General features: G+C 41.3%; 1 protein-coding gene across 1 annotated transcript; it reads right to left on the bottom strand.

The window, feature by feature from the left end:
* Window positions 1-311: 311 nt before the first annotated feature.
* LOC311061646 (5-hydroxytryptamine receptor 3E-like) lies at window positions 312-22,442 on the bottom strand (the record flags this gene model as incomplete). The annotated part of the gene is made up of 9 exons (XM_084080337.1): window positions 312-610; window positions 1,143-1,331; window positions 2,189-2,399; window positions 3,387-3,550; window positions 3,972-4,141; window positions 19,749-19,855; window positions 21,541-21,645; window positions 21,933-21,955; window positions 22,436-22,442. 9 exons carry the CDS (start codon window positions 22,440-22,442, stop codon window positions 312-314), a joined length of 1,275 nt encoding a protein of 424 aa, XP_083936463.1.
* Between the last annotated feature and the right edge of the window lie 1,680 nt (window positions 22,443-24,122).

Raw genomic sequence — 24,122 nt, 5'->3', positions numbered from 1 at the left:
GGAATATTAGACGAAAATAGAAGATCTACAAGCTCACAATGTGTCGCTAGACCGGCTATTTTCGGAAAAGAAGAGTAGACCAAGTACCGAGCCAAAGGTCAAGTTTACGAAGTATTGAGGGTTTAAGTCGTTAAATGTCTAAAAACACATTTAACATGAATCCAATATGTAGTGGGGGTCCCTGCTTCATCTCTCTCTCTCTCTCTCTCTCTCTCTCTCTCTCTCTCTCTCAGCTAAGGGGTCCTTGGCCTACAAAACGTTGAAGACCCCTGGTCTACAATGCTGGGCCATGTATAACAAACAGCGGTCATCTACATATCAGCTGCATGTGAGCTGGCCCAGATACAGATGATGGTAATGAAGCTGACTGCTATGAAGATGATGTAGAAGATGAAGAGCAGGCGGTCAACGATGAAGCCCACCTGGACCCACTCCTCAGAGCTCTGGTTCCCTGTCAGCTGCTGGTCCACCTGGAGGCGGATGGCCTGGAGGTCTTTACCCAGCCTCCTCATCTCCTCCAGGGCCATATCCTCCACCTCAGGCCCCCTCTCATCTGGAGCTTTCTCACCAGCCTTGTCCTCCACTGCCACCAGAGGGCAGGCATTCACTTCTAGGAAACAGGCATACATGACATTAGTGTAAAGTAGCTGGTCATGGGAGGTAAATATCCAGTGGTGTGAAGTAACTAAGTACATTTACTCAAGTACTGTACTTAAGTACAATTTTGAGGTACTTTTACTAAAGTAAATTTTGAATTCCGGACTTCTACATTGCAGTATTGATACTTTTACTTAAGTAAAACATTTGAGTACTTTTTCCACCACTGTAAATATCACTAGTTTTGAGTGAACAGAGTGTATACAAACGGCAAAGTTCTGAACTGACATCATCTGGCCCTTCTGGCACATGCAGGTACATTAGGCCTACTCCTAATTCAGTGCATGTACGCTCAGCTAAATGTACTTGGCTATTTCCTTTCATTGGATGCTATGCATTGTGTAGTTTTTATGAGAAGAGTTTGTACACGTAAACCTCCATTGAGGACGTAACATAATCAGATATAGAAATGTGGACTTGGTTAGGGTGCTATAGTAGAATAAAACTTATATATTTTTATAACTAATACTATATTTTTCACATACCTGAGTTAGTTTTTTCTTTGGGCTTTGGAGGAAGGCCTAGAAGAGGGCCCAGGATATGTAGGACCAACACCTGGACCCATCGGGGGACCGGAGTGATGTTCCAACTGGAGTCACACAGGAGATTGGTGATGAGGATGGTCTCCAGTAGGCTGGCCACCATCAGAGCCAGGCAGAGACAGAAGAACACATCTGGGAAGAGAGAGATACAAGGGAGAGAAGGAGAGCAGAAGGAGTGATGGAAGTCAACATGTTCTCATGCAGCACATCTGAAAGGTTCTGTTCCCAACACACACTCACATCTATGTGATAACAGATTAGACAGCATTGTTAACAAAGTGATTTAGGAACCTTCTCTAATCACTCGGTATGATTTGTGGAAGTCATTCTCCAGGAGGATGTTACATGTAGTCCTTGTGCCATCTATAGTGGTAATAATCACACACACACACACGCACGCACGCACGCACGCACGCACGCACACACGCACGCTAGAGTTGCCAGCTATCTGAAATTCAAATACGGGACAGCCGGCTGGGAAAAAGATAAAATCTCACTGTATATACAGTACGTATAGTTTTTGTGTATTATTCACTTGAACCCCAGCATCCATAAGGTAAAGAGACAACTCAGGTCCAGTTAACTAAGTCTAGAGGGTTTAAGTGGTTAACAACCTGTATCATAGTATACTGTACGTACTGTATGTGTATATGAGCTGTTTGAACTTGTAAGATGTGTGTCATTGATTGATTCCCACAAATAAGGAGCAAAGTGGGTTCCTTATCAGTTCAATAAGGGGACACGTCTTTTAGTGTCCAAATAAGGGACGATTCTGTATTTCAAGGGGCGGTTGGCAACCCTAGCGAACGCATGCACACGCACACACACACACACACACACACACACACACACACACACACACACACACACACACACACACACACACACACACACACACACACACACACACACACACACACACATTACAGAAGGCTATAGCTACAGCAGTCCTCTGGCTTTTACGCCTGGACAGCCTGTACTATACTGACTTATGAGAGGTGTGTGGCTTCCAGTGACCGGCAGCAGGTCGTTCATCATGAGGAGGAAGACGGTGTAGCCCAGGATGAGGGTCATCTTGAAGGCGGAGCGGTCGGCGCTCTGGGGAGGAAGCAGGAAGCTGAAGAGGTCCACTGTGATGAGGAAACAGCTGGTAAGGAGCAGGTTCACCACGTAGAGAGTAGCCCTGCGTCTCAGTCTGATCTGCAGGGGACGAGAACAAACCATTCCTATAGGTTCACTGCTTCCGCGTTCAGGGTATTATTACTATACATCATAATATCTGCTATCAGTATATTCCAGGCTGTACCATGATGACTACATGAAACTTGTTAAAAGATTCAGTACCAGTCCACCGTACCAGGAAAAAGAGGGGCTGTCAAATGCCCATATTATAATCTGTCAACATTCAAACACATGTACTAACGTTAAATCAACATAAGTGTTAGTTAGATTATGAAGTCTAAATCGCTCCAGTGTTTTTGAGTCAACATACAACCGTGTTGTTTGTGGTGTTTAATTACTCCACGCAAGCCGTGGTGCCGTCGATATAATATAACCGGAAAAATCGCCCCAAAACACGCTCGCCCAATGTTTTTCCGCAGACCAGAGGTTCTTGTATCCTTGTATTTGTTTTACTGAGGATAAGGTTAGAAATAAGTTTAGGGTTAGCCATATTATTAGTTTTACTGATGTTACGTTTAGGAATAAGGTTAGGTTTAGGCATAGTTTAATGAGGTTACGTTTAGGAATAAGGTTAGGTTTAGGCATACTTTAATGAGTTCACGTTTAGGAATACCAGGTGAATACCGCCGGATTTGCCACGGGGTGACTGTTTTACGGCGAGTGTTTTGGTGTTCGTCTGTAGTGGGCAACTGCGCATGCGTTTGCAATAATGCTATCAGGATCAGATTTTTAGATATTATTATCAGATATTATACCAACATAGGTGGGCACCTGTGTTGGGCGGGAGGAGTAGGACGAAGGCCCTACGTCCTCTCGGTGGGGACTCCCCCCGCTGGCAGGTGAGTCAGTAACAGCAGTGACAGCACACAAATGTCCGTGGGGAGGAATTCATTGGCATAACGACTAAATTGGAGGGGGAAAAAGCAAAGAAAAAAAAAAAAATATATATATATATATATATTATATATATATATATATATATATATATATAAAATTTAAACGTACATGGAATGCAAGCTCATCGAAAGCTCCCAATCCAGCATAAACATTGACATATTTAGTGCACGTGATGTCCATCAGCTCCCACTCTCCCATGGTTGTCATCAACTCCTTGGAACGCTTCAGAATGTCCTCCACTGGTATCTCAAGAGTCAATCTCAAATGATTCTCTGAGAGGAGAAGAGGGATCAAAGGAGAGATTATACAAGGCAATATGAAGAAAAAGGTAAGTTATGATGTGTTCCTGTCGGGCAGAAACCTGTCATCTCCAACTTTTTGTGTTTTTTTTGCAAATTAACGCCCTTCTTGATCATACTACAGCGTCACACAAAAGCATCAAAAGTAGCAGATCCGCAAGCTCAAAGCGCGGCACGAAGTGTTTTGAGCTTGTAGATCTGCTACTTTTGATGCTTTTGAATTTGAATCCTAAAAAGTCAAAGTCATTATTATCCAGTATTAGTAGTATTGAAAGTACATGTGGGAAAATGTACATGAGGGAACAACCAAAAACTATTTGTATCTGAGCCAAAACTGAATGTGACATTTGGGTGCTGAGGAGGAGCCCTTCTTGAGCAAAGCGGTACGCCTCACCGAAGTACGTGTAGGAATTGAAGGTGAGAGTGCAGTTCTGGACGTCAAAGGGGAAGGTGTAGATGTCAAGGTTGCAGGAGCTGACTGCCCTCATGGGCAGCGAGTCAAATATCCAGCCGTTGTGCCAGGCGGTCACGTAGGGGACAGACATGGCGTTGCTCGCGTCTATGCTGCAAGACAGGAACAAAGCAGAACGGCAGACTGATGTCATACAGCTCTAGAATAACCTTTTTGTTAAGTCTTTTAAAGTCATTCCTCGTGTTTAACACATCATCAGGACATTAGCCTGGCATTAGCTAAACTCATCACGGTTCACTGGCCAAAGTCAGGCTATCATGCCGAGTACTGATCCAATACAGTACCAACATGTAATAAAAGAACAATCTAGGGATAAATCTCTGCTGTCCAGCAGAAACCAGCTTACTCCATTTTACATTTACATATTACAAAAACAAAACAAAAAGTGGAGTTAGGAAGTTTTGTTCATCATTGATTAGAACGGCTGAATGGACCTCCAAGCTCACAATGAGGTTGGAGGTCAAAACGGGGTGGAGCCTGGAGTAGTGTTTAACATTTTCCGGGAAATAGCTAATTTCAATTCACGGGAATTTTCAGACCTTTTCCCGGGCTTCCCGGGAATTCCCGTTAAAGGGTAAAAAAAAAAAGTGCCCACTAAAATGTATTTATATGTAGATACTTAAATAGCCAATTTTACATCGAGGTGCCCAAATGTCCCTATTGTTTCCACCTATGAACTTGCACTAATAATGACTTAAGTTGATTTTTTAAATCATTAAATATAGTATTTCTTAATTATGAATAATTATAGCTTGTAGATTGGCTAAAAAGAACAGTTTTTCCACCCGACAGCGACATTATATAGTCTATATATGGTTCTGCATCAGTATAATAGCCAGTTTGAGCAGATTTAATTCTAATTTGCTACTATGACTGCCTATGAATTTCATGGGCCTGGGTAGGGCCACCTGGCCTGGCGGAGATCTGCCCTGTTGCGCAGTAGCACAGCAGCAGGTGAAGACAATTAACTTAAACGAAGAGCTGCACTGTGCACCCAAAACGCACTCAAACAATGTCAAACTATCACATTCTAGCTGCTGAAATAAACGTTCCATTTGTATCACTGTTGACAAGAGAACAGAACATGATGTTTGCAAAAGGATTATTTATTTATTGTCCATCAGAGCGCCTGTGAGGTCACAGCTTATCTCTACTTTTGTAGGATATTGATAGCCTAAACTTGTAATTTGTTTGCAGTTATTAATTTATATTAGGCTACTGGCTGGACATTATTAAGACTACATTTTGGGATGTTGGCTGTATGTTGTCAAATGTATTAATCTATATTTTGTTGTTGATCAAATGTCGGGTTTTGTAGTGTGATTTTGATGTGCAGTTTGCGCTGCCACTGACAATCAATGAGACATACAGCTGTTGTGCAGTTCACTTGTTCTACTGGGTATTCTAGTAAAATGGTAGTTTGAACGTTCTAAAATGCAAGTGTAGGTAGGGTAGGCTACATTAATCGGACCATATCGGTCTAATGCTTTCTCTCGCCCCCCCCCCCCCCCCCCCCCTCTCTCTCTCTCTCTCTCTCTCTCTCTCTCTCTCTCTCTCTCTCTCTCTCGCGCTCTCTCTCTCTCTCTCTCTCTCTCTCTCTCTCTCTCTCTCTCTCTCTCTCTCTCTCTCTCTCTCTCTCTCTCTCTCTCTCTCTCTCTCTCTCTCCAGCTCTCCACTCTCCTCTCTCTCTATCAAAAGCATTGCTTGGCTTGCGCGCATTTTAAACTGGAATATAGGCTCGATCAAACCTATACTGTTTATGCAGCGTTCAGTTGATGTTGAATCTCAACTACCCAGCTAGCAGATCGGCGTTGCAACCGACGTCAGGCCGGCCTGGACAGAGCGGGCCCCGCCGAGCGGAGGCTCACCCTCCTCAGGCCCTCCTCACGCCGGAGATGTCTCGCTCACCGATATGTCCGGCGGAGTAGCATTTTAGAAGAGTCTGCGGCGGTCTGCAGCCAGCGTCACGACGTCCTGACGCTGTTATTGCCACGCTTTGAATTTTCCCTATACATTCTGTTGGTTCTCAAAGTGGGGTCCAGGGACCACCATGGGTCTTGAGGGCGTTCCAGGGGGTCCCCAGCTAAATGATAGGAAGGAACCAAATGGCCCCTTATGGGTCTGTAAGTAAAAGTGTATAGACATGGAACCAAATGGACCTGTGAAACGTGTATGTTGTACGTGTTTCAGAGTTAAATTAACAATGATTTTAATTAAAGATAATAAAGATGAATTTGGGTCCCAAAGATAGAAATGCCATTGGACTGGGGTCCCTGAAATTAAAGTGGGTGAACATCACTGCTATCATCACTGCTATCACTTAATTTTCACTGCTATCACAGCACAGAAATAATCCAAATATACAAATTCAACACCATTAAAAAAGTGAAAAGTAAAACTATTTATATAAACTCTGTCTGTCTGCCTGTCTGTATGGGTCTGTAAAGCTTCATTTTTGCTACAGTCGTATGACAGTTGCACAAATAAAAGATAAGAACATTTTGGCAGCTTCCCTGCTGTATCTGAGTATGCTGACCCCTGATGTACATGAAATAATGCAGTAAAGACATTTCTTTTTCTTTATTAGAAAAGGGCAGAGATAATCCAAATATACAAATGAAACATTATCAAAAAAGTCAACAAGTAAAACTATAAAAAAAATAATCCAAATATACAAATGAAACACTATTAAACACTATCAAGAAGTCAACAAGTAACACTATATAAAAAGTAATCCAAATATACAAATGAAACACTATCAAAAAAGTCAACACGTAAAACTATATAAAAAGTACAAACTACTATGTGTGTGTGTGTGTGCGCAGAATGTGACATACTGTACTATAAAAATCTTTTGAAAATAGCAGATCCATTTGTTCACTCAAGATGTAGCAGATCCAGGGTTCATTTGGTTCTAATTGCCATTTCCACACACAGCGTTACTGTAAGGGCCCAATTTGAACACCCATTAGGAGGGGTCAAGGGAACCACTCAAGGTTCCGCTAAGGAAACGGAATCAAGAAAATCCAAAGGGCGAGGAAGTAGGGTTGATCAATCCCGTGACTCTGTGAGTGGCGACTGTGGCTTCTTCCTTCCCCCATCTCGATCTGAAGCCCCCTTCAGGTAACGTATGACCTGTGTCTGCAACTCCTCCTCTGTCGTCCCCTTGCAGCTCTCAATGCTTCTTACGGCCCCTGGAATGACAAGTAAAGAACAATGTCAGAAAATGGGGTGGGGTTTTTTTTTCTTTCTTTTTTTCTTTCTTTCTTTACAATGTATTTACTTACTGTGCAAAATGTCCTTAATTTCCAACTCTTTGAATGCCGTCTTCTTATTCTGCCCAGTCCAATTGATGTGTTTTGCCAGACCGTCGGTCATCAGCAAGGGCACCATCCGGTAAAGAGCATCTTTAACGTTTTGTCCACCCATTGTGGCCAGATGCGAGACCTACAATCAAAGTCAAGGTCTTTAATACAAAAATTCAACATCATCGAATACAATAAGTAGATTTACATTAAATAGTTAGCAAATTACTTACAATGACGTCTCCGACACTAGAGTCTTCAGTTAGCTGGCTCTCTAGATGCTTTAGCGCACTCAGGGTGGTTAAGGGGAGGCCAAGGTTATCTGGTGGAACCACACTGGCTGCAGAGACAGTCTGTGCCTTCAGGTGTTGGACGTCCTCCTTAAGCTCAGACAGATGCGTAACTAAGAGAAGCAGGGCTTCACTCTGCTTCTGCAGGGCTTCACTCTGTTTCTGCTGGGCTTCACTCTGCTTCTGTACTTGCTGAGACAGGGCAGAGACTTGCCGAGACAGGGCTTTATTCTGCTTCAGTATCTGCCTGAGATGGGCACCTACATGTGTCAAAGAAATGAAGTTAATAGATGCAGAGTTTCAGTAATCAATAATAGAATAAGTGCTTTGTACACTTCTGCCCACAGTATACATGGGTGATACAAATAAAATAAAAGTAATTACCTTTTTCATTTTCACAGTCAGAATTGTCAACTGAGCTGTCGAAGAGTGTGCGGCGAGACCGAGGTCTTTCACGCGAGTACAAAGTGTGTGTGCCATCTAAAACACAGACAGATGAAATTCAACAGATTTTAATACAACTCAAAACAGTGATTCTTGAAATGTTAACTGGATCAAAACAGTTGTGTTCAAACAATACTTACGATCATTGTGGGGAAAAGGGCTTGGAAAACCTGCGCTTCGTGGGCTTGGTGGACTGCTTGGTGATGGACTGCAGAGAAGGTGAGGGCGAGGTGTTGATGCCGACGTCATCACATGGCATGGTGAATTTGATGGGCCTGGTGAAGGACTTAGACGTAGCGGCACATATGGCGATCGAAACACTAGAAGACAAAGGAAAAAAGGAAATCAAGACACAGAATTGTATCCTTTTCTAAATACATACATTACTAGCATTGCAATGATGGTGGGAAGAAAAAAGGTAAAATCACAAAAAAGCTACATACCACTGGGGCTAGCATCCATATCTGTACTCAGCAATGTCCTTGCCGCTTGGATTGGTAGGTTCTCTATAAAAAAAAAGCAATTATTAAGTCATGATTTTAATCAAGCTGATTGATATGAAAATCAGTGGCTGAGAAATGCATTACTTACTGCTCTTGTCTTTGAGGGCCTGCAGACGAGAAGTACTTTGTACCTCAACCTGCCCTTCCACCACTGTTGGCACTTTCACCTTTTCAAACCTTGGGGTGTTTCAGACAAGCAGCAAATTAATGACACATTTCCAAATGAGTGTTCCCCAGCTTTAAATTATACTTTTTTTTCACCTTTCCCCCCACTTCTTTAATTACCTTGCATTATGGTGCGTCTTGGAGACCTTTCGAGGTGGTGTGTCGTCGTCGGAATCATCTCGGTACCGTTGTGGTATACTAAAAGATAGCAACATTTCAGTTTCCAAATGCCCATTGTAGCCCCAGCTTAGATCAGAAAAATAAAATAATAGACAAGGGAAGAAATACAAAAAAAAATCCAGGACATACCCTTTTTTCCGTGGTTTGGGGTTGTCATCCAGTGATGAGCCATGGTTCACTGCCCGAACCAGGTACTCATTCGCTTTATGCCAGGTGTCTGCAGGTTTTGACAAGTACAGTTATATTCAAGTAACGAATAAAATACAAATCCTCAATACATCAACATTTTGTTCATTACAAAAGTCAAATAATCAAATACTAACCAGCTGTCTTAACCACCCGCATTGGTACTTTTTTCCAGTTGGCGCACGGTTGGTGTTGACTCCTAGCGGCTTTAAGGATCTTTACACTTTCCTTCTTATCGTAAGGTGGCCAGTAACACTCAGTCTGCTTCTTATCCAAACACCAAGACAGAGGTATGACCGCATAAGCGTTGTTCTCCGCAGGAAACATGGCCACAGCGAACGCCATTGCAAAATGATCTATAAAAAGAACACAATTGGTTATTTAAAAAAGAAAAAAAAAACAACTTCATTGTTTAGAAGAAAAAGTACAAAAAACACTTTTGTAATAGTTTAACATAGTGGTGAAAAAGACAGATCTACAAGCTCACAAGTGCAACAATGGAAAGCCCACAAAGCCATCCCGATATGGTAGAAGTGTGTATTTTCTCAAAATATTAGTCACTTGTGTATATTGCAGCTCAGTCGTCAGATTTGTAAGATGAAAAATTCCCATCCTTGATGACTCCATCGGATTGCTGAAGTAATCCTCCTTGTTCCTGAACTTTTTGAAGATGATGAAGGCATTTTTCTCTGTATCAGTAGCTATATTCTCCACGAGAACAACCTCCTGGGTTTGCAATTGGACACAGTTGTCACCTTGGGACAGTTTCACGGTGTAATGCCTTGCGTGCCATTCTTGAAATTGTTTTCGTACTCGTAATCCAGCTGGGATAGGACCAGCAGAGTGCTCCCTTTGAACGGCACAGAGTGGCTTCTTGGTGGCACGTCTCACACCAATTCTCTCTTTCTCAGATAGTCGGCGACAGACTTGCGCCAAAACAGATTGTCCGTTCCGCACATATCTTCTCAGCTGCCCCAGGAAGTTTTCAAAGGGGAAACAAGATACGTTATCCAGTGCACCATAGGTCTTTGCCTCTTGACTGAGATGAACAAGTGTGTGCATGTTGTAGGTCAGCCATTCTCTGCCGTAGATTTCGGCACATTGCTCCACAAACACATCCAACGCTTCACTGGCAAATTCCACCCATGGGGCCTGGGCACACAGAGACGCGCTGAGCAGGATGCTGATGGCGACGGAGAGCAGCATAAAGTGGGAAAAAAGGTTTTCTGGAATTACTCCCTTCAAAACAACTGGTCCAGTGTACAAAAGGAATGTTCTGAACTCCGTTGCCTTCCAGTTTTCAAAAGACTCCAGTCGCCTTGGCTTTCTGTTGAATTCACATGGAATGTGGGGTCGTAGGTTGAGAAGCGCACAGGAGATGGCTTTGACGCTTGCGGATCCAATTTTTGTCCTCAGGGGGGGTCCCTTCACCCAAAAAGACAGCATCTTCCTTGTCACTCCTAGGCAAACTTGGTGCATGTAATCAAGGGGAAACTGTGTCACCAGTCCAACAGAGAGAGACGAGAGGATGGTTTCCCCATGGTGATGAGAGTCATCACCGAGATCATCCTGTCTGTCATCGTCGGACCGGAGTCTGGCATATCTGTCAGGAAACGTTACTCTCCTTTCAACGTAGAGACCTTTTTGTCTGCATTTATCACATCCATAGTATGCACAGTGGCCCTTCACGTTTTTTATCATGGCTCTTGCAGGGGCGTCACAAACAAATGCATTAAATCTGACAGCGAATTCTTTTCCACCATGGAAAATGCCATCTTTTTCCAATTGCCGGGCCTCCTCCACAAAATCAGTTAAAAAAAAAGTGAATTTGGCTTTGTAACTCCAAAGTAGATTCCAATAACAAAGGGAACCTTGTTCTGTTGGATTCCATCTTCATATTTTTCAATTAGCCCTAAAATAGGCCACAACTGGTCATTGTTGCTGTCGAATATACTTAGGCCATCAACATTGATCTGTAGGGATATGGTGTCTTGCAAAGCCAAATCTGGGCATTCGGTCAGCCGAGTCAAAATGCCAGCTTTCAGTCCGTGATGGTGGTATGATCCACCGGAACTGGCTTGTATTTCTGTTATCGTTTTAGTTCCAAGTAATGTTCTGGGGTCCTTGGGCAGTCCTGCAATCCGCTTTGATAGAATCTTGAGTAACTTCCTCAGAGTGGCATGTGGAACATTGGTCTCAGCAGCCCAAATGGACAACTCCAATAGGAAATCATCTTCCTCAGGCTCACTGTCTGAAGTGGCAGAAGTCTCTGAGTCTGGTGCATCGTGGTGCGGGTTACCGGGTCCGTCATCTACCGCTGAGGCATCTGGCTCTGTGGGTTGAGCCTCTGTGTGTTCAGCCTCTGTGGGTTCAATGCTCCCATGGTTCTGGGGAACTAACGGATATTCAGGTGCTTGGTTTATTCGCTGCAAGTCCTCAGGTGCCACGCTTCCAGATGAGACATTGGAGAGGATAAATCTATGCTCCTGGGGAACCCTCAGATCAGATCGGGATTGGGTCGGGACAATCATTCCCATCTCACGGAGAATTGCCTCAGTGCCTTTACGAATTCTCCTCCTTCTGCTTGAGTAACTGACACCAGAAGCCATCGCTACTGAGGCTTTTAAGTGATAACTATAAAAACACAGTTGTCCAGCCCTAGAAAAGTGATACCTACACAAACAGTTCACAGTCCAAAGAGATGGTCTCTTCTGGAAGATGGTCTCTTTTGAAGGATGGAAGTCCTGGAAAATAAATAGAAAAATATTCAATTTAAGTAATTCATACAAACATTTTTTAACACACACACACACACACACACACACACACACACACACACACACACACACACACACACACACACACACACACACACACACACACACACACACACAAGTGTGTGTGTGTTGAAAGCCTAAGGCTAATGATAAAGCATATTATACCAGAATAGCATAACATGGGAAATAAACAAAAATGTCAACATACCTTTGGCTATCTTTGGAAGGCGTCAAAAGATGGATTCTTTCTGGAAGATGGTCTCTTTTGAAGGATGGAAGTCCTGGAAAATAAATAGAAAAATATTCAATTTAAGTAATGCATACAAACATTTTTAGCACACACACACACACACACACACACACACACACACACACACACACACACACACACACACACACACACACACACACACGTGTGTGTGTTGAAAGTCTAAGGCTAATGATAAAGCATATTATACCAGAATAGCATAACATGGGAAATAAACAAAAATGTCAACATACCTTTGGCTATGTTTGGAAGGCGTCAAAAGATGGATTCTTGTGGAAAAATCCAGCACTGGCAGCAAACAGTCAGATTGTCAAGCAGACAAAAAAAAACAGCAACAGCAAACACGTACAATCAAGACTGAGTGAATTGCTGAGTTCAGGGTTGAAGCCAAGCCCTTTTAAAGCATTAATGGGGAGGGGTGGGGTATTCACACATTGGTCAATGCATCCCCACCTCCTCCCATAACCCCCCCCCTCCACCCCCACCCACCCACACACACAATACATGCATGTAACATTTCAGTACAGCATTTTTATAGATGCAATTTTAGCCATTTTTAACCCTGAATTATGAAGACATTTGTAAACTATTCATATTGGTGTTATAAAATAAAATAAAATAAAAAAGGCCTCAGTGATGATAATATACAATCAATTGCTCCTCAATAAAATGTAATGTTTCAAGTCGTTATCATTAGCCCTGCATTGCCAAGTTGTATTTTGTAAGATATATATATATATATATATATATATATATATATATATATGTTTGCTTTAAAACTTTTACTGTATGCCTATTTGCTTATTTTATTCAACTATTATTATAAATATGAGTGATCCCAAACACTCCTGTAGAGTAGATGGCAGTACCACTCCGTGTGTCTGCACTGGGAAGGAGAAATGCACCAGAAGAAGAAGACGGAAGTTCTCAGAACGGAAGCCCAGACGTGTGTTTGCATTCTCGCCCTACACGACTGGGAGAAAACGTAAACGTTACGGACTATGGAGACTAAAGTTATACTATAATGCCTTTTTTCCATCGGGAAATATATTGGAGAGGTTAGTATACTGACTATTTTACACCTGGGGAGGATGTCTGCCGTTTGTCGATCCTTTAAGACAACTGTAGGAGTTCATAAATGTTTCCGTGTTGTGTCCTGTATAGCTTGCTGAAGCTAGCTGTTGTTGTGTTCTATTGCGTTATAGTTGTCTGGATTACTACTGCATTAATTTATCACGCCACCGAGTTAACTTGCTAACATTTGATGTGATCGGTAGGCAGATATTTGTTGTAGTGCGTAGTGTTGTCGAGCTGATGTTAGCTCGTTAATCTTAGCTATGCAAGCTAATTTTATTTTAGCATAGCTATAAAATGGCGGCTAGCAGCACACTCGACAGAATTGGCTTCGACCATCGAGTTAAAAACGCCTCAGCGATGTTAGCAACATCATGCAGAACAGAAGCGGATGAATTGTATTGTATAAGATTAAAAACATATATTATGCCAGCTTTTAGTGAGGAAGGAAGGTTCACCGCCTCCACCCCCACCTCCCCTCTCCCAAGCACACTCACTCATTTCCTCCAAATGACTCGATCACAAAGTATTTGTTTGAAAAGTACTAAGCAGGGACGTGCACACATTGACACTAGGTAGTGCTTGAGCACCTGCCCGTTTGCCCTCTGGACAGCAATGTGCCCTTTTGAAAGTTCGTTTTTAAAGTTTTTTTTTTTTTTAAACAGTGTACAGTATGTGGCCCATGGTAACGTCGATCAATTCTGGATTAAAAGCGTCTAATATGCCCCAAATGCGCGTTATAAATGTCGTCAAAAACATCCCCACACGTGCCCTGCAGCCCCTCCCTTCCCTGCTCTCAACGTGAACGCGCAGCGCAGAGCTCAGTTCAGAGCAGAGCAGGCAGCCAGCCACTCACTCAGGCAGAGTGAAGCCAAGTCAGTCACAGTCAGTGTTCGTCCCCTACGCGGGTTTTATTTCACTTTTTGCACTGATTGACAGCCACCAGGTAACAAATACAACGAGTGTATTGTTTAATCCCCTAAATCAGATGCCAAACTATAACTTCACTCTTCTTTTCTTCAATTTATTGCATCCATTTAGTCTCGTTGTGCAGAAAGTCTCATTCAGCGCAGCTGTGCCTTAATTAGCGTTTTCCTGTGGTGGAAAAAGTACTCACAACATTTCTAGTAAAAGTAAAAGTATCAATACTGCAATGTAGAAATACTCAAAAAATAATTTACTTGAGTAAAACTACAAAAGTATTGGTATCAAAATGTACTTAAAGTACCAAAGTTAAGTAACTTAAGTAAAAAAAAAAGTGCTCATTATGCAGAATATCCCATGTCACACGTTTTGAAATGTATAAAAATCTTTTGAAAATAGCAGATCTACAAGCTCCCAATGCGTCATTATGAGCTTGCAGATCTGCTATTTTCAAATGGCTGAAATGTATATAGGGCTTAAGTGATGAAATGTATGTTTTGTAATAATAATCTACTAAATCTACAAAGTAAAGTTTTCAAATAATTGTAGTGGAGTAAAAGTAGAATATTTGCATTTGAGATGTAGTGGAGACAGTAGAAGTAAGTGTATTGAAAATGGGAAATACTCAAGTAAAGTAAAAATGGCTCAACATTTTACTTATAAGTACAATACTTGAGTACATGCACTTAGTTACTTTCCACTGGCGATTTCCTGACTGCCCAGGTAACAACCTAGGTTTACCTTATAGGTTTACATTAATGCTGCTGTTTAATTTCTTCAGTTAGTTTCTAGGAGATTAACCCTTAATTATCATGCACAGAGCAGTACATTGATGTAGTAGCTATAATTTGCATTTACCACTTGCAGAATAATGCCTAGAAAAGACAGGCTAAGAAAAGAGAAACAAAGAGAGCTACAGCAGGCAGCCCGGGGAAGCAGCTCTCTGCTCTCCTGGGTAAAGCAGCCTGAGCCTACCAGCAATGAAGATGAGGAGACAGCATATGGCTATTGAAATAAATATGTATGCAATTACCACCTACAAAATATTTTATTTTATAGCAAAAAATAAAACCGGAAAAAATGTTGATTTATATTGGTCAAACAGAACCGAGTTAGACCCGAATTAGACGGAGTTAGACCCGAATTAGACCCAAAAAATGTTGCGCGTGTTGTGCGCCACAAAAAGGTGCCCTTTCTTTTCACTTGAGCACCTGCCCCTCTAAATGTCTGTGCACGCCCCTGGTACTAAGTCTTTGTTTCAAAAGTAGTTTATCGTTCCTTGCATTTGGATTTTGAAACAGTATTGAATGCCATTTTAAGTATTCTGTGCTCTATGAGTTTATCAATGCGTTAATTAAAAAGGTAAACAATCTTTCTTGGGGTAATACCCTTTGTTGACTATACTGTTGCCCCCTTGAAAAATCCAGACTCCAATTCTAATTTTGGCAACTTTATTAATCCGGTTTGGTAGCATTAGTAGTAGTTTTATTTCACAAAGCAGTGTTCACAGTCTCTTTCACACACTGTCACTAGCACACTGTTTCAGCTCTGAGACTGCTGCTCTGCTCTGCTCTCTTAAAGGCATAGTCACATTTTTGTCTCTGTACTACAAAGTTACTGGAGCCATTAATATCATTCACAATAGGAACACTATTAAAATAAAGAAAACAAAATACAGGGTCAGTGTGTTCAGAGTTAACACAACGTTTCTTATCTCCATTTAACTCTAGATTGCAACAATACCAGTGAATCTGTACTGCCATGAAACTGCACTGTACAAACGCTTTGGATTAAAACACATACATGTGTTTAATATCTTCACTGCCCTATGTGTTGAATACATTTTTTATATATAATTTTTAATCCCACGCCTTTGCAACCCCTATATTTCCTTGAATACATTTTGATGATTTCCATTGTTAGAATAGATCGGAAATGTACATTATTTTACTAATATATCTTTAAGAAACACGTCACGTATATCTCCAATACTGCATTTTATCATTTAAGGAACATCTCTATAAAGTTAGATGCTTCCTATTTCAATCAGACTCAGAAACTAGAACTAAGACATTTGAACAAATTAGATTAAAAACATACATTATGCCAGCTTTTTACTAGTGAGGAATGAAGGTGGCTTTGTATGGCAGAGCCTGACTGCGGAACAAAAACATATACTAATTGCGTCAAAGTTGCTTGCATTCTCAAGCATTTTAATTATAAAGACCCCAGTCACTGTGTGTAACTCCAGTGTTACACACTGCATATATATATATATATATGCTATATGTATATGTACATGTGTGCGTGTACACACACACACACACACACACACACACACACACACACACACACACACACACACACACACACACACGTTCCTTTGTCTCTATTTTATAGTGTAAAATCAATGTTCTTTATTGTCATTCCAGGCCATGAGAAGCGTTGAGAGCAAGTTGGTGACTGGCACATTTCACTGCAGTGGTATGTATTGTTTGATACTGTTTTGGTCTAGATAAACTTTTGTACTATCACTGTTTTGGAGTTGTATCTCTGAACAAAATCTTTCTGCATTATGCATTAGGCTTTGGAGGTATATTTATCTTTGAGACCCCCATTTATATTGTAAAATCAATGCTAATGTAACATATTGGTGGGACAATGGCGCTTGGATCGTCAACACATTTCTATAGCTACAGTGATGCTAAAACTGGACCGTTCACGCTTTATCTGCATGACAAACAGACTCGATGCAAAACATCTCAGATAGAATTGCCACTAAATAAATGCATGCTTAGAATATTACTTTTATTGGCTGTCTAATTTATCTCCCTTCTCTCTCTCAGGTGGTGTTCTGGGTTGCTGCTGTGCTTATAATTGTAACTGTCCAAGTATGGAGTATGAGAACACTCGTGTGTCCAAATTCTCTCTACCAGGTATTAACTAGTCTAGTCCATCTGTTTTGTACCAATCTACAAGCAGTTGTGCGATGGAGCATGATACGGCTTTGATTGTGTCTAACCCTTCTCTTTTTCTTTTTAATTTTCTTTCTTTCTCAGATGTTTCTGCGTCACAGCAGTGGGGATGAAGAGATCGAGGAGCATCTGTGATGACCAAGCTTATAAAACCATGGTAGGTTTATCATGAGTCTAGAAGTAATGTACAGCATAACAGTATAAAGCATTGGTTCTCAAAGTGGGGTCCGGGGACCCCCAGGGGTCCTTGAGGGAGTTCCAGGGGGTCCCCAGCTAAATGATAGATTAGGCACCAAATGGACCCTTATGGGTCTGTAACTCTGAGAGTGTACAAATAACGGGTCCATTTGGTTCCATTTGTACACTCTCAGAGTTACATTGACATAGATTTTACAATATAAATTGCAGTCCAAGTGATAGAAATGCCATTAAATGGGGGTCCGTAGCCTAATGCATGTCAAACTGGGGGTCCTTATTAAAGTACCAACACCGTTGTCTAATTTATTTCCTTTCTCTCCCTCTCAGTTGGCGTTCGTTGGGTGGCTCACGTGACGTGTTCCACATGAAGTAAATCCATTGGCTTTGGAAGAAGGAGTAGAAGAGGCAGGCGACAGACACCAGCACACAGAACCCAAAATTTAATTAAATGAAGTCTGTGGCATGTTAACTAGAAACACATACACCAAAATTGACCTTTACATGTCTGAACGTCTGTGTACAGATGGAAACAAATGGACCCTTACAGGTCTGCAAGAGTACAAATGGACCGTAGATCTCCTATTTTTTGAATATTCTTATGCATTTTTTACTTGACATTAGGCTCAATGGGTATGTTTACTTTTGTCCAGTAGCTTTGATATGGCTATGAGTTTGTGACAAACTACAGCGGTAACACATGCAACCAAAATGGATGTCTGAAGGTCTGTGTACAGATGGAACCAACTCTGAGTGTACAAATGGACCATAGATCTCATATATTTTTTAATATTCTTATGCATTTTTTACTTGACATTCTGCTCAATGGGTATGTTTACTTGTGTTACTTTAAGTAGGCTATTGATTACCAGTCTGACTTCACACATATATTATTACAGCATTGATACTTTTATGTGGAATACTTTTCTCACTGTCTGCCATTTTAATTAAAGTGATACACTTGTATTTTAGGATTATTATTATTTCTGTGCCTTCCTTTTCTAATAAATACCATAACAATGGAGTTAATGTCTGTGCTGCATTATTTCATGTTCTTCGACAGATACTTAGAGATACAGGGGAACTGTGTGACGAGGACCTTATTCTGTATTGCTACTTGACATGTTTAGAAACCTCAAATGCGGGTGGGTGGGGGGGGGGTGACAATGGCCGCTAAATATAGGGGATGAAAGGGAGGAGGGGGGGGGGGGGTATATACAGCATTATATGACGGCGCTACGCTATCCGGCCGCTATCGACGACCGCCACGGTTGGCGTTGTCCGCCGGAGTGAGGCTGATTAGCGGCTCGGCGTGACGCGCGGCTTACGCTGATCAAGGAGGCCGAGTGGACGCGGCGTGTCCCGCCCGGCGGACGCCCCGGTCGGCGTGGCGTGGAGACGGCCTCACGCCAGAAATTTGCGATATTTTGCTAGCTGGGTAGTCAACTGGTGTTTACCATTGACAGCAGAGGAAAAGGTGAAATCATCGTGCGCAGGGCAAGCAGGGGGGATCACGGCCACTTGTGTTTTATTTTGTTCATTATACTGTTACATTCACTGCGTCCCATATTTCACAAGGGGACTATGGGACCTGCCCTGGTCGGCAACGCGGCAAATAACTTGGCTAATTATAATCGTAATTCCTCCGCGCTGTACATAGCCCTTTCTACTAATTAGTATTCATTTCTAACCAGGAAAAAAAACTCCGGGAAGCCCGGGAACCGAAGTCAATTCCCGGGACGCTAAATAACCTCGAATTCCAGCAAAACCAGCTAACTCCACCCCCCTTTGGTGGACTTAGCTGGTTTAGCAGAAAGTTTGAGGATCTAATGCAGTTAGCTGGTCTTGTCAGAAGCGTTTTTTAATACTTTTCATTGGTTCAATATATATATGTATATATTTTTTTTTATTAAAGATATTTTTCTGCCTTTATTGATAGGATAGGAAATGGGGAGAGAGATGGGGGGGTGACACACAGCAAAGGTCATCGGGATCAAACCCGCGACACGCTGTCAAGCTGGATTAACAGCATATGTGGTCTGCGCCTGGACCGCTAGGCCAGCGGGCGCCCAACATTTTTCTAATCAACACACAGATGTAAAGGCTGTTCAATAGCACTGATTTATGGAAAAAACATATTAACCTGCGGCCCGCATTAAGTGAAGGTGGGGGCCGCATGTGGCCCCCGGGCCGCAAGTTGCCCATGTATGATGTAGTACATGTAACCAGAGCCGGTCCACCCTATACGCACACTACACAGGTTGCGTAGGGCCCCGCCTACCCGCGTCTTTCTTTTTTTTTTTCTTTCGTCTTTTTTTACCCGCGTCTTTTTTCGCCGCCGGGACCCCCTTTCCTGTATCCTGCTTAGGGCCCCTGTGGAGTCTAAACCGGTACTGCATGTAACAGAACTCACATTTCGTTGATCACTACATCTGGAACCCAAAACTTTGTTCTGGGTAGCATAATAATGTCGGTGCCACACTGGACCGGGTCCCAGCTGAAGAACTCATTCATCCAGCCCTAAAACAACAAACCAGTATTACTGTGCTGTACACAAAGCAGGCCTGCAGTAGGTTATATGGATGCTGGGTTAAAGGAGTAGTTCACCCAAAAATGACTTACTTTCTATCAATTTCACACCCCATGAAGCCTTGAATTCATGGAGATTTTAAAGTTTGTGTCGCATTCCTAAGCCAATCATTTGATGATCACCTATTGACAGATGACCCGGTCATCAAATTATTGGCTCAGGAATTCGACAACAACTTTAAAATGTCCATGAATTAAAGGCTTCAATTGATTTAAATTAGTCATTGTTTTGGGTGAACTACTCCTTTACTAATGAAGTCATAGACAATGCAGAATATTTGTATTGTCATTACTGAATTTTGGACTGTTGCATTGTTGTCAGAATGTAAAACACAGTGAAAGACATTAAGTAACGTCCAAATAGCGGTCGGCCACAAGTAATTGTTTTGCATTGTTTAAGATAAAATACTCACAAAATCGAGCCAGATGTATGTAGTCAGAAGCTGAGCTTTTTCATCCTGATTTTTGTTTTTATAAAAAAGTAAATAATAATATAATAATTAAGAAATATATAATTCTTTACATAAGCATTTTTAGACGGCTTATGTATCACAATACAATGAAAGACAAACTAGCATGGACAATTGAAAGTCCAGACTGCATAACAACACTTGAACTAAATTAAATACTATAACCCCCTTGTCTAGAGTGAATTGTCCACATCAGAGGTAGGCAACCTTATAGGCACGGGTGCCAACATTGGCACAGGGAGAGGTGATCACTGCACATTCTGGCAAAAGTGTGAGGCAGAGGATTTCTGGTTTAAAATAACAATATTTTAAAACATTTAGTCAATTAAATTAAGTCCCCTCACATTTGTATGCAGATTGCATCCTGCCATGGGTCATTGCCATGCCTTGTGGTGGACATTTTGGTAAACAATCAGTTTTTGCCACAGACATACAATGAGTGGACAATAATATTACCAGAAACACATAAAGAGCTAGCCCTGAATGACCATAACAGGTCTGTAACTCTGAGAGTGTACAAATGGAACCAAATGGACCCTTATGGGTCCATTTGGTTCCATTTGTATACTCTCAGAGTTAAGGGGGTCCTTGCACATAAAACATTTGAAAACCACTAGTACTTATTTGTTGTTGCTTTAGAACCACTGTCCTGGTGGACTCCTAATGTGCCATAGTGACGTAGTAAATCAGTGTCATACATATTCCGAAAAAAACCCTAGAGACTGACATTCAATAATTGGGTCTTATGATCAAAATAAGAACATTATAATGGTGTAAAAAAGAAAATCAAAACTTTGCCACGGACACATTTGTCCGTGTACGGACATATTGATGACCCCTGCATCCTGCACATAATTCTACACTCATTCAAACTCTGAACTCTGGAATCTGGGAGATAGGTTGGGGTCTAATGACAAAATGTCCTGAAAATATGTTTAAAAAAAGGTTCTATTTATGGACAATAAAAATCTATTGGAAATACTTTCATTTGATGTGGTGTTAATGTTGATATGTTACACTGACTATCAAGCACATAAAAACATGGCACTTCATGTCAAAAAGGGTTGCTGACCTCTGGGTCCACACTGTAATAATTATGTTGTGGAGAACAGAATGTTCACTGAGTGATTCTACACGAGGACGTACCACGCCGAGAATAGCGTACAGGATGAAGGATGTGTTGACATAAGTGGGCGTCGACATGTTCATGACGGGCCGTATGGCGCTCAGCTTGAAGACAGGTCCCAGAGCCTCCAGGAGAGCAGTGGGATCCGGACGCGTACATTTCAATACAATGGCACCATCACATGGAACTGTGGGACAACTCTGGTCATGAGCTTGCTATGGTTATTTGTTCTCTTACAGACTTTAAGTGAACTGTATAACCACTTAAACCCTTTATACTTTGTTGTACAATGAACTCTGAATATAGCCAATATGCAAGCTCACAACATGGTGAATTGGGACACATTGTGAGCTTGCTTTAATATATCATGTTATTATTTCAGGAGTGGGCAACCGCAGGCACGGGTGCCAACATTGGCACAGGGCAGGGTGGTCACTGGACACAGAGGCACGCTGCCACAAGTGTGAGAGAGGATTTTCTTTAAATATATTTTTTAAATGTAGTCAATTAAATCGCAAATTACATCCTGAATGTAATTTTACATTCATTCAAACTCTGAACTCTGACTGGGGAGGGAGTCTGGGAGATAGGTGCATCGGGTTGGAGTCTAATTCTGAAAATATTTCAAATGTTCTTTATGTTGACATGGCACACTGACTGTCAAGAAAATAAAAACATGGCACTTCATGTCAAAAGGTTGCCGACCCCTGTGTGATTGTAGCACAATTTGCGGATCAGATCCCAACAACATTCCACTGCAATACTAACTATAAGGTAGTTACAAATAAAACCAAGTTGATTCTTTTAGATATGCTATTATTTCAGAACATTTTCATACAGAATTAGAGCCCACAGGTGGATGCTGGGGTGGTGATAACAGGAATTAAGCATCAATATTAAAAGACCACTCCTTACCCTTCATGACACCGACGGTAATGATGCACAAAATCACAAAGGGCTGGACTGATGGCTGGAGCAGCTGAAATTGACATTAGCAAGATTAATTAATATAATCAACAGTTAAACATGGGGTCATCCCTATGTTCCCCGGGTTCTATGTTCCCCCACTAAGGTTAGGGTTAGGTTTAGGTCCTATGGGTACGGTCCCTTAAAAATGACAGAACTTAAAGTGTTTATCACAATCAGAGCTTAATACAGTTTACCCACACATGAGACAATACAGTATGCACCATGAAAACATAATTTACCTACCAGTTTAGAATTCTTGTCAGCCATCAATCGCGCTGTGATTTCAACGCTGTCAGAGGGTAATGGTTTCTTCAGCTCCCAAATGGCTGCAGATCACAGATTAATTTATAACCAAAGCAAAGGTATTTTACATAAACAATTAAACAAATCATCTTTATTGGCGTGTGAAGACTGCGGATGGAAATGAGCTTCCAGTTAAATCCGACACGTTTACATGAGATCATTTCATCTTATTGAAATCACATTCATGTACTGAATGTGTACATTAACACAATTGTCCTGTCCAAACTCCAAAGAAACAAGTGAAGTAAAGTAACAGTAAACTTTCCCCAGAAAATTACTGGATCATAGTTTTTTCTTAACTATTCAATTTCTTCATATTAAAGAGAAACTATTGCATAATCTTAAAACGTTTCTAAAACAGTGCAGAAGGATCTAATCCAATACCTACTTGCCAACTCTTGCTAATCCCAAATTAACCTTTTGTCACCAGGCTGTCAAATAGGACATGCAGTGGCACAGACAGCATAAAATAAGGCAAGCGTACCTTGGGAAAAACCTTCAGCAAATCAGGTGGTTTTTTACATTTCTGTTCTGTTGCCTATAGGTGTTTGGACAACAGAGCTTCAGTTGTGAAGGATGGCTTTGTAAGTCTGTGCGTCTGCAGGTGGATGAGAACTATAACCACAGAGGTGTGTGACTCTCACACCGGGGGGGATTTCACTAGTGATGGAAGAAGTACTCACATGTTCAAACTGCTATTTTCAAATGGTGAAATATATATTTGGCTGAAGTGGTTAGTGTGTTTTGTAATAATAATCAAAATCTACGAAGCAACTAGTAATTCAAGTTTTTATATAATTGTAAAAGTACAATAATTTCCTCTGAGATGAAGTGGGGTAGAAGTAAAAGTATTGAACATTTCAAATATACTGAAGAAAGTAAAAATACCTAAAACGTTGACTTAAGTACATGTACTTAGTTACTTTACACCACTGGATTTCACCCCCACCACTTCATGGTAGGGGTGACATCTGATGGCCACACATGAACTTTTCAAACATTTTGAACTAAAATAGTTCAACCTGTGAAATGTGTTGCTGATGTTTGTGTGCTAGAAAGCCAGTGGGATTAGTAGCGAATGCAAATGGATTTCTCTTAATCTCTTGTGATTCCAGATGTCTGGGTTTATTTGCATTTCATGCAACGAACGTATCATGGAGTGCTGACTTCATGTCACGAAGCAAGGTATGACAAGGAGGAGTCAGACCCATAATAATCATATTCTTAAATGTTGTCATTTATTTATTTAACTTGAATTGAGAATATAGGCCACAGTGCACAGCTATATTATGTATATATATATATATATATATATATATATATATATATA

Source organism: Gymnoscopelus microlampas (assembly GCF_963454915.1).
Source record: "Gymnoscopelus microlampas genome assembly, chromosome: 15".
NCBI classification, from domain to species: domain Eukaryota; kingdom Metazoa; phylum Chordata; class Actinopteri; order Myctophiformes; family Myctophidae; genus Gymnoscopelus; species Gymnoscopelus microlampas.
This window is presented reverse-complemented; position numbering and strand designations above follow the sequence as displayed.